Raw genomic sequence first — 14303 nt, forward strand, 5'->3', positions numbered from 1 at the left:
CTATTATGGGAACTAATGGAGAACTTTTCTTTATGCACCCTCTCCACCCCACTCGTGCTTTTATAGACCTCTATCATATCCCCCCTCCGTCTCCTCTTCTCTAACTGAAAAGTCCCAGTCTCTTTAGCCTCTCTTCATATGGGACCTGTTCCAAACCCCTGACCATTTTAGTTGCCCTCCTCTCTCCCAGTCTCTCTCTTCCCCTCTCCCACCTCTTTTTCCCAGTCTCCCCCACTTTTGTTCAATAAAGAGAGATTCTATTTTTGAACACACGTTTTCTTTATTTTGTACATCAGGAAGGGGGGCTAGGGAAGGGTAAGTGGAAGGAGGTGAGGGAGGAATGGGGTACGCGCCCCCGATGGGGAGGACTGGGCTGGCTCTGCGGGCTTCTCGGGGTGGAAGTTCTCCTGCAGCCCCCTGATTGGCCCCTCCCCCCGGGATGGCAGCCTGTGGCTAGTGCAGCCGGGATGATGGCCGAGTGCTGTAATGTTCCGCGTGTGGGCACTCAGGGCACTCCAAGCCAGGACTGCTTTGCAAGCAGGGAACCCTGAGAACTGTCTGTCCGGGGTGGGGGTCGGGTCCCTTTAAGCACAGCCCTCGGCTAGCCTGAGACAGCAGCTCCACGCTCTAAGTCCTCATCTGATGCCCTGCCGGCACTGCTTCCGGCCATCCTTAACCTCTGTTCAGGGTCCACTCTGTGTGGACATGCTAGTTCGAATTAGCAAAACGCTAATTCAAACTAGTTTTTAAGTCTAGCTGCGCTAATTTGAATTAGCTTAGTTCGAATTAACTAATTTAGTTAGTTCGAATTAGCGCTGTAGTGTAGACATACCCCCAGGGCTGGGTTTTACCCTTAATGGCTCTGTGATGGGGCATTTGCCCCACACTGGCAAGAAAGGGAAAAGAATCACAACTCATATTTCAATTCTTAGGACCATGGCATTTCCCACCAAACCAAAAGCATGACAGATCAAATGTAACATTGTAGTCTGAAAACTTAAAATAAGCTCTTCTCTGAGATCTAACTGCTGAGTTGATAATTTGACCTCATCTTAAGGTCTAATTCAGTAGACTACACAATTCTACATGACTTCCAGCTGAACAATTCCCTAACATTTAATTTATGATGGGAGCAAATAGAAGTACTTGCTTATCACTGCCAGAAAGCGAACAGACATTTTCCAGGAAAAATAACAGCAAAAAGTTGCAAAATCTCTCATTAATATCAACTTCATCTCATTCATATTTAAGAAAGGTTACATTGAATTTGTATAGTGCTTTGTTCTACAGTACCTGCTCCACTCTTCCTTCCTGAAATGCAAGAATCCTGGTGACATTTTTGAACTCTGCATATCTGCTAACGTTAGACTTAGTTAGAAGATCAATTAACAGTCCCCGGGAATAGAGCAGCTGTACAAAACAAAAAAATAAAATAACTGAGGATAAAAAAAAACAAGAACTTCCATCAAAATCAAACAATTACCTCAGTAGTATCAGATTTATAGGATCTTTTACATAATTGCCTAAAAATAAGTACTATGAAATAGAAGGATATGAAGAAATACAAAGATACCAAAATAAAACAATGTTTTGTCAGTGAGAGGAATGAGACACACAAAAATAGCTGAAGAATAGTATCGCAGAAGAAAATATGTTCCTACCTCATAGTGATATGGTTTTAATGGTTTGGTGAAATCACCATACTGTATCTCTTCTGTACTACATGAGGTACAGAATATCTGAGGTGTGTCAGGTAATACTGCTCTATGATTTCAATAAAGGGTTGTGGTCATTCCTTTGTGTTCTGTCTGTCTTTCAACATCACCAGAATGGCTACGGAAATGGTCTTCTGCTCTAGTCACTAGGGATTTGAAGGATCCAGTCCAACATCATTTTTTCTCTCTTCCAAGCCTCTAGGAAGGTGGAAGGTCTTATCTACTTATCTTTATATTGGTGATTATTGACCCCTTTTCTGGCTCCAAGTCCATCATCTTCTATCCCTCCCCGCATTTTAGGCTTACCTTTCTGATGCCTTAGAATCAGATGATTCTAAGATGCTTCAGGTGGTCCTCGAGTCCAGCCTCCTGCCCAAAGCAGGACCAACCCTAATTAAATCATCCCAGCCAGGGCTTTGTCAAGCTAGGACTTATGCATAGCAAGCCAACAGTGCAAAAGTCAACATGCTCAAGCATGAGCAAATGATTTTTCTTCTTTTAAATTCTCCCTTCCCTCCTGCCATCATGACCGAAACCTTGTTTTACAATTCAGATCCATAACTTTGGCATCATCTTAAATGTAACTCTCTCTCTAGATCCACACAGCAAGACCATATCTTACGCCAGTTTAGCACCCAGCAAAATTGGACTCTATCTCTATCAGGACCTCTACTAACATAATGTTAATAATTAGCTATTTAGTATAGCATTGTTATTTTCTACAGAAGAGGCTATGATCTCATTTAAAGTTGACCACACATTTGTCCTAATTTACTTGTATTTTCATGCTGTTAAAATACCAATGAAACTTGAAGCCTAAATTACAATTACATTTCTCCAGGAATACACTGTAAAATAATAGAAACAATTTCAAGTTTCTTTCCTTTTTCCCCTTTTCTGAAGATCAACTTATGGACGGTTTTGGTTACCTTATTTTATGTAAGTACAGTAAACTTCTGATAATCCGGCACCTTTAGGACCCAGGGGGTGCCAGATTATCGGATATGCTGGACTATCAGAAGGGGGGGGCTATGAGGGATCTGGGGTGGGGTGTGGGGGATGCCACCCCACACCCCTCATTGTCCCCTCTTCCGATAGTCCGGCTCGGCCCCAGGCATCCCCAATTCAGCCACTGCTGGTCAGTTTCAGCAGTGGCTGACTTGGGGACGCCTGGGGCAGAGCAGCTGGGATGCTGCCGGGTTGGTCCCACATCCCTGAGGGGCAGCGCTACCAGACCAACCCAGCAGCACCCCAGCTGCTCTGCCCCCGGCTTCCCCGATTCAGCTGCTGGTCAGTTTCAGCAGCAGCTGAATCGGGGAAGCGGGGCGCAGAACAGCTCCAATTGTCCGGCTGCCCGGAACACTTACGGGTTCCCGATGGTACCGGACCATCGGGAGTGCCAGATCAATGGAGTTTTACTATAAATGCCAATCCCTCCCCCCCGGACCCCTTGTATCAGAAATTTTCAAGTCACTTAGTGTAAGGGTGAATTTTCCTTTATATGCAAGATATACAGGCCCTTACTAATGCAGACATTAACTTTAATTTTCCATATTTTAAAAAAGTTTATGTTAACAAGATTTAACAAGTAGCTTTTGAGGCAGCACTAAGCTTTGACAAAGCAAAATAACTCTTCATGCACTTCCCCAGCAAGGATGATAGATCTTTAGTTTTTTATTGTGGTCATGAGATCTCAAGGTCTTGAGAAAATGTGATCACAACGTATGTGAATGGATAAGGTACAACTTTTCTAAGTCAAAGTTATGACTAGGAAAGTGACCAGTCCTTGATTCAAAAGCCACATAGGAGTCCTGACTGTTCATTAGAATTATCCCAGTTCCCCTTACCTGAGTCAAGTCATCTTCTCGTTATTCCCCTGTTATTGGTTGGTTCGGACAAAGATACAGACTTGTGGATATGACAAAGAAGCAGTACCATACAAAGGAGGGCCCCGAAATGGACCAAAGGTCAGAATAACCGCACTTGACCAGGATTAGTTAATGCAACTGGGATGTAAAATGTCTGATACACTGGCAATTATCAGAGGGGTCTTGTGGGATGACATCAGCCTGAGCTTCACCCTTGAAAGATTAGGTAAACAATAAAGAAGTGGGCTATCCAAGGTCACTATAATGACAATCAGGTGACTTATTTCCCTACTTTCTCTCCCATGAAAACTGGAGTCAATGACACCTCAGACCAACCAGTTGGCCAGAGGATGATGCTCACAAGCATGACTGTACCTGAGCAGTAAAGACAGGTCCCCCAAAATGCAGCTCCTAACCACCCCTGAAGTGCCTCAAAGCAAGCAAACTGAAGAAAAGACCTATTCATTTCCCCCCCCCCCCCCCCCCCCCCCCCAACTTATCTTTTTGTTTCCTTAATCACATACTTAAATGCCCATGCAGGAATGCCTGCCAGGAAAGACTTGTCAATTTTTTGAGGGGTGAGAGGATGGGAGTAGAGAATGTATGTGTGGCCAGTAAAAGTATGTCTATATAGCACAGTTACCCTCAGACTCTGGTGTAAGCCCAAGCCCCCTATAATCTACACACAAATCAGGCTGATTAAAACCAGAAAGCACTCAAGACTTGGGCCTGCAGTCCCACTGCAACTCAAATTTTGCAGTTTCAACATAGCTCAAGTAACTGACGCAAGATGAAAGGTCTATATGTAGTACTATATGAACACATTTGCCTGGCTGTGAGATCTGTCCAGTAAATGTAAACCCAGGTTTACAATTCAGTGTAGACACCCAACTATAGGCTTAGAAACACAATCCATAAACACGGGCCCAGCAGTCTCAGTTTACAATGCAGCACAGAGTAGGGACTGAACAAATAACCCTACTGGTGATGCTTACCAGTTAACTGGCACCTACATCTGCAGCCCTACATCTGCAGTCCACTGCACCGTGGGGAGTGGGATCCAGATACCCCATGCAGCAGGGTTGGAGGGCTAGGAGCAGAAACCGGCAGCTCTGCCAGCTGAAACAGTCCCCCTCGTGATCTCGGATAACAGGTTACACCTAAGGTTTAACCAGTTAACTGATTAATAGGGATTTTACATCCCTGGAACAGACATACTCTTAACACGGGGGTAGGAAACATTTTTTGGGTCAGGAGCCAGTGACCCACAGAGAAATCAGTCAGGAGCCACACACAAGTGAAAAGAAAAAAAAAAAAAAACCTCTCACAGATGTGGTGTCCAACTCAGAAAGACATTCCCCACCTTCCCCCTCGCACACCTGATCTTAGACAGGCCCAGGTGGCAGATTATTAAAGGTCGCCTGCGATATGTGAAGATTCCAATCTTAACCCCTATAATATCCGTAAGAGAAAGTAAGCCACAAAGTAAACTGCATAGAGACTGAACAATTTTCTTAGCCTATCATTGATGTTATATTAATTTTGTGATTTTATTACTGATTGTGCTCATGCAATAATTTGATTAATTAGAATCATAGGGTTGGAAAAGACTTCAGGAGGCCATCAAGTCTAACCCTCGGCTAAAAGCAGGACCAATACTAACTAAATTAACCCAGTCAGGGCTTTGTCAAGCTGAGACTTAAAAACCTCTAGGGATGGAGATTCCACCACCTCACTAGGTAACCCATTCCAGTGCTTCACCACCCTCCGACTGAAATAGTTTTTCCTAATATCCAACAAAGACCTCCCCCACTGCAACTTGAGGCCACTGCTCCCTGCTCTGCCATCCGTGACTACTGAAAACAGCCTCTCTCCATCCTCTTTGGAAACCCTCTTCAGGTAGTTGAAGGCTGCTATCAAATCCCTTCACTCTTCTCTTCTGTAGACTAAATAAGCCCAAATCCCTCAGCCTCTCTCCCTAAGCCATGTGCTCCAGCCCCCTAATATTTTTGCTACCCTCTGCTAGACTATCTCCAGTGTGTACACAACCTTTCCGTAAGGAGAAGGAGGGCAGAGATGGACATACTACTTGAGATGTGGCCTCACCAGTGCCAAATAAAGGGAATAATCACTTCTCTAGATCTGCTGGAAAGGCACCTATTAATGCAATTGTTGTTCTTAAATTGTTTTCTTTTTAATTAAAGAATTTTAATTTGTATTATGGTTAACACCTTAATATGACTAATTTGATTTAATATCTTTCCCATATTATTTAGTGCTTTAGAGAGATATAATAAATAAGGAACTATAAAGTTAATGTTTTTGAATAAAAGTAAAAAAAAAAAAAAACCATGAAATTGATTTTCTCTGATCAAATGGTAATTAGGTAAAAGCAACCTTAAAGGAACTTTAAGTAAACATTATTAAAAACATTTGGCTCAGGTCCTCAAAAGCCCATTATTACTACACAGAGAATGTGGGTTCTCTGTATCATATATCTGGGTCTCAAAACTTTATCAATTGTTCTTTCCAAAATATAATTTGGCTACTCTTTCTTCTCTTGAGTAACAATGTGTTACTTATGTCTCTCCTCTATGGGTTAGATACCATATACCCCAAAATACACGTCCCCTCATTAAAAGGTTCCTGAAAGGTTTTCAAAACTTAGTCTCTGCTTTTGTTGCATTCAATTGGTGAATAAAGCTAGCCATAAAACCTTATAACCTGCTTACTTTTCTCTTTGTATAAGCTAGAAATTTATTGCACATTGTTGGGAATGTAACCACTAGCACATGATGGATTACCAAATTCAAAAAGTAATGCCCCACTGGAGAAAATTACATATCTAGTACTATCATTCTAAAAGTTTCGTGACCATGAGTGCAGAAATTTGCCAAGTTCCACAAGAGAGCAAAATCCTGGCTGCCATCTCAGATTTACATGTTCTGAGGAGTTAAATATCTGGAGTGAGTTTTAATGATTCAATTTCAAGATAAAGATCTATTGGAAGACTACAGAGGGCAGTGTGGGACAGTCTTAAATGATCTCAGTGCCAAACATTAAATGCTGTGATTTACTGTAGCCTTTTGTTGCCCTTACTCCATCTGGCTCCCTCTGCAAGAGCATTTCTTCTACCTTTATTCTGTCTCTTCCATTCCATTTTCACTTGTCCTACACTCAAGGCAAACTCTAAGTGGAGGTGCGGGGCCTGGAACAAGTCACCTATATGGTGGGCCCTCTCAACATTTTTTATACAAGAAATATCTGTTTACAGGAACTTCAAGGACAACTACTGGCTGCAGGTTAAATATTGATTAATGCCCAGTTGTAAAATTATAATCTTATATTGTAGCTTTTTTATAATTATAATGAAAGAGAACACTTTAACCTGGCTGGGCACTCATACCTGGATCTCAAAGTCACAGTGTTGTTTTAGGCCCATTTCACAAGCCAAATACACAGGAAAGGGTTGGAACTTAACTTCATTTACAAGTTTACTTTCTATCATAGAGTATGAATAAAGACATTGTCTGGCTAGCAACTGGTCCCTGCCCAGGAAACATTCACATGCTTAAATCACCCCTGCAAGCAGAATATATTTTTCAAAATCAAACTGCCACCATCTAGGACTCAAAAACTGTAGCACCCTTCAGGCATCTATTGCAAAACTCCTTGGCTGTGTCTACACTGGCATGAATTTCCGGAAATGCTTAAAACGGAATACTATTCCGTTTTCAGTTTTTCCGGAAAAGGAGCGTCTACATTGGCAGGCTGCTTTTCCGGAAAAGCCCTTTTTCCGGAAAAGCATCTGTGGCCAATGTAGACGCGCTTTCAAGTAGGAATAAGAGATCCTCCGGAAAAGGGCTTTATTCCGGAGGATTGCGCCAGTCTAGACGCTTTTTTCCGGCTTTTCCCCAAGCCGGAAAAAAAGCGGCGGACATGTTTATTTAAATCCGCGGGGGATATTTAAATCCCCCGCGGATTTCCCTATTCTGAGTTACCTGCTTTGCATGACTATTCCGTTTTATGGGGCCAGTGTAGACGTAGCCTCTATGTTTAACAGAACAGAAAGAAACAGGTTTGGAGATTTGGGGAGCAAACTAACTCAGGGGTCCCTTGTTGCCCAGACCTGGAAGAGCAAGGACAGACCACGTCAGGCTGCTGGAATGGCATTAGGATCCTGCAGCAGTTAATTGCTGCTCAAGGCTGGGGGAACTATTGAAAAAAGAAATAAATGCAGTGGGGGGGAGGGGAAGGGGAGTGTTGGGGAGGCTCGGGATTGAGCCTGCTGACAGCATCATCCCCTTCTACATTCCTCTGAAGTGTTGGGCCTGGGGTGGATGCTCCACTTTGTCTTATGGACAGGATGGCTCTGTCAACACTCCATACTAGCTATAGATCATTCTTGAGGAGTTTTTGTTCAATTGTTTCTCCTTTATCTGTATATGTCCTCCCAGAGATACTATTGAGACAGCTAGGTGCTTTCATGTGCCCACTGCCTGTCATTTACAAACTCAAGAAATCTGAGGAATTAGCATTATATGGAATATGTTTGCCAGTAGTAGCCTAGGCATTGACATACCTGACATAAATAACATACATGACATAAATGTGCTCGCTTGATAACATAATATTCTCTATTTTACCTACTATCAATTGATACTCATTAAATGTCATAATGAGCATATACTTGGGAAATCTGCATTTGATGTGTTGAGAAATATAGCAAATAAAATGAGTTTGTCATTTTAACTAAGAATTTAACATGTTATAATTTATTTTCCAGCTCCCAGTATTGAATAATAAAGTTAATACTTGGACTTTGAAAACACCTGCTTCACATACTATGGTTATGATTCAAAGCCCAGAGACGTCAACATAAAAGTTCCCAACTGAGGGCTTTCTTACAGGTCTCAAGTAACTCTGTGCTCTAATTAAAAACAGTATCAGGGTAGGCATTCAGAACAATGATGAATACACACAGCTTCAATGAGCTTAGCTGTTATATTAAGGACTAATAGCATTTTATATTTTTCAATAGGAAGCTATTACAATTCATTGTCAATGGGATAAAAACTAAAAATTCTCTAATAAATACCTTTTATTAAAGAATGATTGCGGCTTAAAGGAGCATTTCCTTGGGTTCAGGAAAGCGTGCTTAAAATAGCATTACATATATACATACATATAAACATACATTCATACACACACACATACACACACACACACACACACACTGATATGAAAAATTCATCTTGACAACATTGCATGTTCTCATTTAGATTAACTTTCGTTGCTAACTGTAGTTTTGTTCCTCTTTATCTAAAATATTCTGGTCACAGAGCAATTTTAAACCTCTGACTTAGGCTCTCAATTACAGGGAAATATATTTTGATAGCTGTACTTCTGATCTGATACTCTTTGGTTTCTTTAGTTTAAAACACCCAGGCCTTTAAGACCACATATTGTGTTGTGACACTGAATAGACAGTCTAAAAGAAAGTATAACATGTACATTATTTTAGAGTACAAATTATCTTCTCCAATGATGCTATTATAATCACCTTGATTAACCCTTGAATGTCCAAAAAGCATATTCAATTTCTCTAGGGAAATACATGTATTTTATAAAGAATGTCATTTAGTTCCTACCTTGGAAACTAAATCAATATTAAATCTCCTGCCTTCTATAACAATTTGTGTGTAAGTAATTTTCTTTGGCTCCAAGGCAGCAGTTTCTGCTGTTGATACATTTTCCATTTTTCCTTTTTCCAAAGCAGACTCGTCAGAAGTTGCATCACAGAGGTTCTCACTCTCAGAGGTCATTTCTGCATCACTCCTTTCCGTCGCACTCTCTGGATCATTACACGTAATGCTTTCAGGGGATACTTCACAGCTCTCAGGTCCTAGTGACTGGCTTTCCACAGGCTGGCACTCTTTTTCAGACCCTTGAGTAGCCTCACCATTATCAGAGACTCCAAAGGCAGACAGTTTTCGCAATGCACCAGCTTCATTAACATCTTCAGCTAAATCCTGACTGATGAAAATACAAAGAGAGTCTTTAAAACCGTCTTAAAACTGATCTTATTTCAAGCAACATTATGAGTTACTGCAAGAAATGGAAAACATCAGCACTCCTGTCATGAAAGCATTTAGATCCATCTGTCTAGTCCAAATCAGGTATCTAATTTGGATCAGCTAAACTACGCTGGTTCTCTTAGCTGTTGAAAAGTCTCAGCCATTAAGTCACTGAAGATATTTGAAAACCAAGAAATTTAAGACAAAGGGACTGGTCTCAGAATAATGTCTACTTGATTTTGAGTAAGAGCATTACGACCATGATTCTATCAAGTCTTCAGAAATAGAATTATGAAATGAAGTTCTGGCACATAAGAGCTTTCAGTATATGTTTTGGCCTAAATCGTGCCATCTGACCTAAGTAAACCAACCCTTATTCCAGAACTGAATCTCACTGAAGACCCATATGGGTAACATTTCAGATTCAGTATTCAATATACAAGCAATTTTATAAATAATGTATCAATAAAACCTTAATATAAATGATTAACGAATTGTTAATCAATTGTCATATTCTCATGGAATCCAATAAGTAACTTACACATTTACCATTTTTGATGTGCTCATACCCATCTATAATACATACTACTTGTGTTCATAACACACTTACAATATCTATTAATCATTTATTAACCTTTTATTAACCATGTGACACACAAATAACCATGTAATTTTCACAATCTATAGTCTGTAAACTCATTGGGGCCGAAGATTAAGTTCTACTCTTTCTTTGTACGAGTGTTATGCATACCTTGGACCTCTGTGTTTCCTACAAAATATGGCTCACCTCCACCCTTGCTTGGTTCTCCTGAAGGGCCATCCCTTGTCCAAGCAAGCAGAGAGCCTCTTTCTCCTAGCCTCCCTACTTTCAACAGTGGGCTATTGCTGTCATTAGGTTAACCCATCAAGCCCTTGGCCCCTGCTACAAGCTCATTCTGCTCACTATTCCTTCTTGGGTTGAAGATATGGTGGAACCTAGAAATATGTTTGCCAACTATCTCATCACATAAACCTAAACACTTTTGCCCTGCCCCCTGCTCTCCCCTTCCCTGAGGCCTAGCTCCTGTTCACTCCATCCTCCCTCCCTCGTTTGCTCTCCCCTATTCTCACTCACTTTCACTGGAATGAGGCAAGGGGTTGGGGTCTGGGCTCTGGGCCCAGGCTGAGAGGTTCAGAGTTCTGATCTGAGTCTGGAGACGGGAGTTAAGGTGCAGGAGGGGATATGAGGTACAGACTCTGGGAGGCATTTTGGGTACAGGAAGAGCTCATGCCTGGGGCATGGAATTTGGTGCATCTACACCAGGGTGGGCAAAAGCCACTCAGAGGGTTGCATCCGGCCCACCTTAGGCTTTGATCCAGCCCTTGAGACAATTATAGGCCCCGCCCCCCTAATTACAGGCCCTGCAGGGTTGGGGTGCAGGTGTCAGAAGAGGGCTCAGGGTTGTGGCAGGAATGTGGGAGAGGGTGCAGGGTGCTGTAGGGGTATGTGGGGAAGGCTCCAAGATGGGCTCAAGGCTGGGGCAGAAGGTTGAGGAATTGAGGTGTTAGAAGGGGTTAGGGCTCCAGCTGGGTGGTGCTTAACTTGGATGGCACCGTTAGTGGGGCAGTGAGGCTAAGCAGGCTCCCTACCTGCCTTGGACCCATGCCACTCCTAGAAGCAGCCTGCTAGTCCCTGTGGATGGCACATGCAGCCCCTGCCAGCAGGCGTCACGCCTGTAGCTCCTGTTGGCCACACTTTCCAGCCAACAGGAATCATGGAATCAGCTCTCGGAATAGAGGCAATATGAGGAACTCCCTTGCCCATACGCCGGGATCAGCAGGGACATACTGGACAGTTCAGGGAGCCGTGCAAGGCCAGGGTGGATAGGGAACCTGCCTTAGCACTGCTGTATGGCTAGACTTTTAGTGGTTTAAAATCTCCCAGATTGGCTTCAGTAGGCCTCAGAAATTAAGCCTGATTCTCCCTGAGAAACCAGGAGGGTTGGTAACCTTACCTAAAAACAGAATAGGAAAGATACAGAGAACACCAGTGCGCAGCAATGGGAAGATTGCTAGCAGAGAAAAGGCACAACTAGATAGGACACACAGATATCAAATTCCCAGTTTGTCCTTACCTCTCATTGGCCATAGATTTTTCCTCCTCAATATCTCCTGAATATCATCCCAAAAATTAGACACTCCGGTGATATTAACATAGGCTATGCCCTGTTTCCTCAATTATTAAAAGCTTCATTTTTTAAAAAAAAAAGCAATATAATTCACTTATGAAGCAAATACAAACATAGAATCTAAGTTTAAAGGCATTCTGGATGTATTTAATAATCAAGAAATCTCTCTATAAAAAAGCTTTTCTTATGAGATGACAGAGTTAAGTCATCACTTCACTCTGTGTCCCACCTGCCTCCTCCCTCTCTCCCCCCTCAAGCCTGACCTTGCTGCTTCCCCTCGCCACTTACAATTGGTATTTTAAACCAAACCCCTACTCCCCTTCCTCTGCCCCCATGCCACCCCACCCGACTTTCAATGCCAAGAAACATGGCACAGTAGCCAGCAGACCCCACATGGCAGTTGTGACAGCACAGGGGCAAGAGGTTGCTAGGGACAGCATCCTATGGATGGATGCTAGGAGAAGGGCTCCCTGCTGGGCTTATGTGCCAGCAGCCGGTTCTTGGGAGCTCCCCCATTGCCAGGCTCTTGGAGAGCCAGAGCACGGTGACCAACCACCCGGAGTCCAGCTGCCCCCACAGAGCCTCACCCCCATCTCCAGAGGCTGCACTTACCACAGCTACTGACGGGTGGATGGGCAGCCCTGGGATCTGTGGGCAGGGCTGGGGCAGTGAGCAGCGCACGTGGGACTGCACGAGGGCGAGGTTAGGACAGCAGCCCCCTTCGCTGCAGCTTTCCCCACCTCAGCAGGCTGCAGTCCTACCTGTGCCTCTCTATGCCCCATGAAAGCTAGGCAGGCACCCCACGCCTCCCCAGCTGCCAGAGTTAGAGTTGGGCCTGGTGCACACTGCGGCCGGGGGAGAGGGAAGTTAGAACTAGGAGGGAGAGAAGGGGCCCAGGCTGGTGGGGGAGGGGGAAGAGGTTGGAGAAGGGGCCTGGGCTGGAGGGGGGGGAAGGAGAAGGGACCCGGGCTGGCATTGCTGCAGCCGGACCCTCCCCAGTGACCGGGGGAGGAGAGGGCTAAGTGCACAAAGCAGAAGGCACAGCCCCCTAGTAAACTTAAACAAAATAACAAAAGCAAGTCTTTCGTGCAGTTCTGATTAATCCATAATATGCCTGCCAGAAAGGGAAACCTCTGTTCTCTGACCAGGTTGCCTAAGTATCAAGTATTTTGCTTAGTCTTCCTTATTCTTATAATAAATATATTCTTTAAAATTTCCCTTATAGAGCAGAACTCCACTTTTAATCTGATCTGTGTTTTTTATCTTGGACTTCAATGAAGTCTACCTCAGCAACTAGTACTTTTGAACTTGGACTTTTAGTTTATGCTACCAACAGAGATGAATTAAATTAATGTCATTATAAGTGAAAGAAATTCAGCAACAATTTTGTATTATCTTTTTATCTTTCTACCACAAGACATTAAGGCACTGAATAAACATTTTAAGCTCCGCTGAAAACTAATGAACTGTGATTTTAAAGGTGATTGCGAAAGGTACAGTTTATAATCCCGCTGACTATCAATATATATGAAATTCCCCAAACATCAAAGAGTATTCTGCACAAATTGCCAAAATAGAACGGAGATGGGGCACTTTGTCAAAGTCAGCATAGGAAGAAAAAGAAAAGTTACTCACTTCGTGCAGTAACAGAGGTTCTTCAAGATGGTTTTCCCTGTGGGTGCTGCACCTTAGGTCTTGCAGCGCCGTTGCGCATCTGCACAGAGATTTTCAGTAGCAGTGTCTTTCAGTGTGTCACATATGCATGGCAGACAGCACGCACAGTGCTGCTACCATGCATGCACAGCAACTGTCCCTTGCCCCAGAAGGACAAGAACAACTCCGAAGCAGAGGGGAGGAAGGGCGGGTGGTAGAGCACCCACAGGGACAACCATCTCAAAGAATCTCCGTTACTGCACGAAGTGAGTAACTTCCCTTTTTTCTTCGAAGACTGTTCCTGTGGGTGCTCCACCTTAGGTGACTATATAACAGTACCCGTGTGAGGAGGCGGGTGCTTCAGTTAATAATCATGTTGAAACTCTGGTGAAGGCTGTTAGTCCAAGTTCCGTGCCCCATTTTGAGGAAGTGTCCAGGGCATCATGTCTGGCAAAAGTGTGTACAGAAGACCGTGTTGCGGCCCTGCAAATGTCCGTCAGATTAATGCTGCTAAGGTAGGCCGCAGAGGTTGCTATGGCCCTTGTGGAATGCACTCACAATTGCAGCAGAGGCTGTTGGTTATAACTAGTGTAAGCCAGGCAGATACAGTCTATGATCCACTTGGAAAGTCTCTGTGTAGAGATTTGCACGCCCAATGACCTTTTAGCGATGGAGATGAAAAGTCTGTTTGGTTTACAAACTGCCTTTGTTCCTTCTAGGTAAAAGGTCAGAGAGCGGCGCACATCGAGAAAGTGCCATTTAGCTTCTGCAGCAGTGGTATGCAGCTTTGGACAGAAGACCCATAGCACAAGTGGTTCGTTG

At 43.4% G+C, this 14303-nt stretch overlaps 1 protein-coding gene across 4 annotated transcripts in view; it reads right to left on the reverse strand.

Moving 5' to 3' along the window:
- The window catches only part of CHM (CHM Rab escort protein), a 232771-nt gene that overhangs the window by 134374 nt on the left and 84094 nt on the right, over nucleotides 1–14303 (reverse strand). For all 4 annotated transcript variants that reach the window (XM_075940753.2, XM_075940752.2, XM_075940754.2 and 1 more), the window contains exons 5-6: nucleotides 9235–9619; nucleotides 1294–1410 (exon numbers count right to left, since the gene is read on the reverse strand). In XM_075940753.2, coding sequence (XP_075796868.2) covers nucleotides 1294–1410; nucleotides 9235–9619 — 502 coding nt within the window. The remainder of the gene's footprint in view (nucleotides 1–1293; nucleotides 1411–9234; nucleotides 9620–14303) is intronic.

This window comes from Pelodiscus sinensis, chromosome 13 (genome assembly GCF_052426305.1).
Source record: "Pelodiscus sinensis isolate ZL-2025 chromosome 13, ASM5242630v1, whole genome shotgun sequence".
NCBI classification, from domain to species: domain Eukaryota; kingdom Metazoa; phylum Chordata; order Testudines; family Trionychidae; genus Pelodiscus; species Pelodiscus sinensis.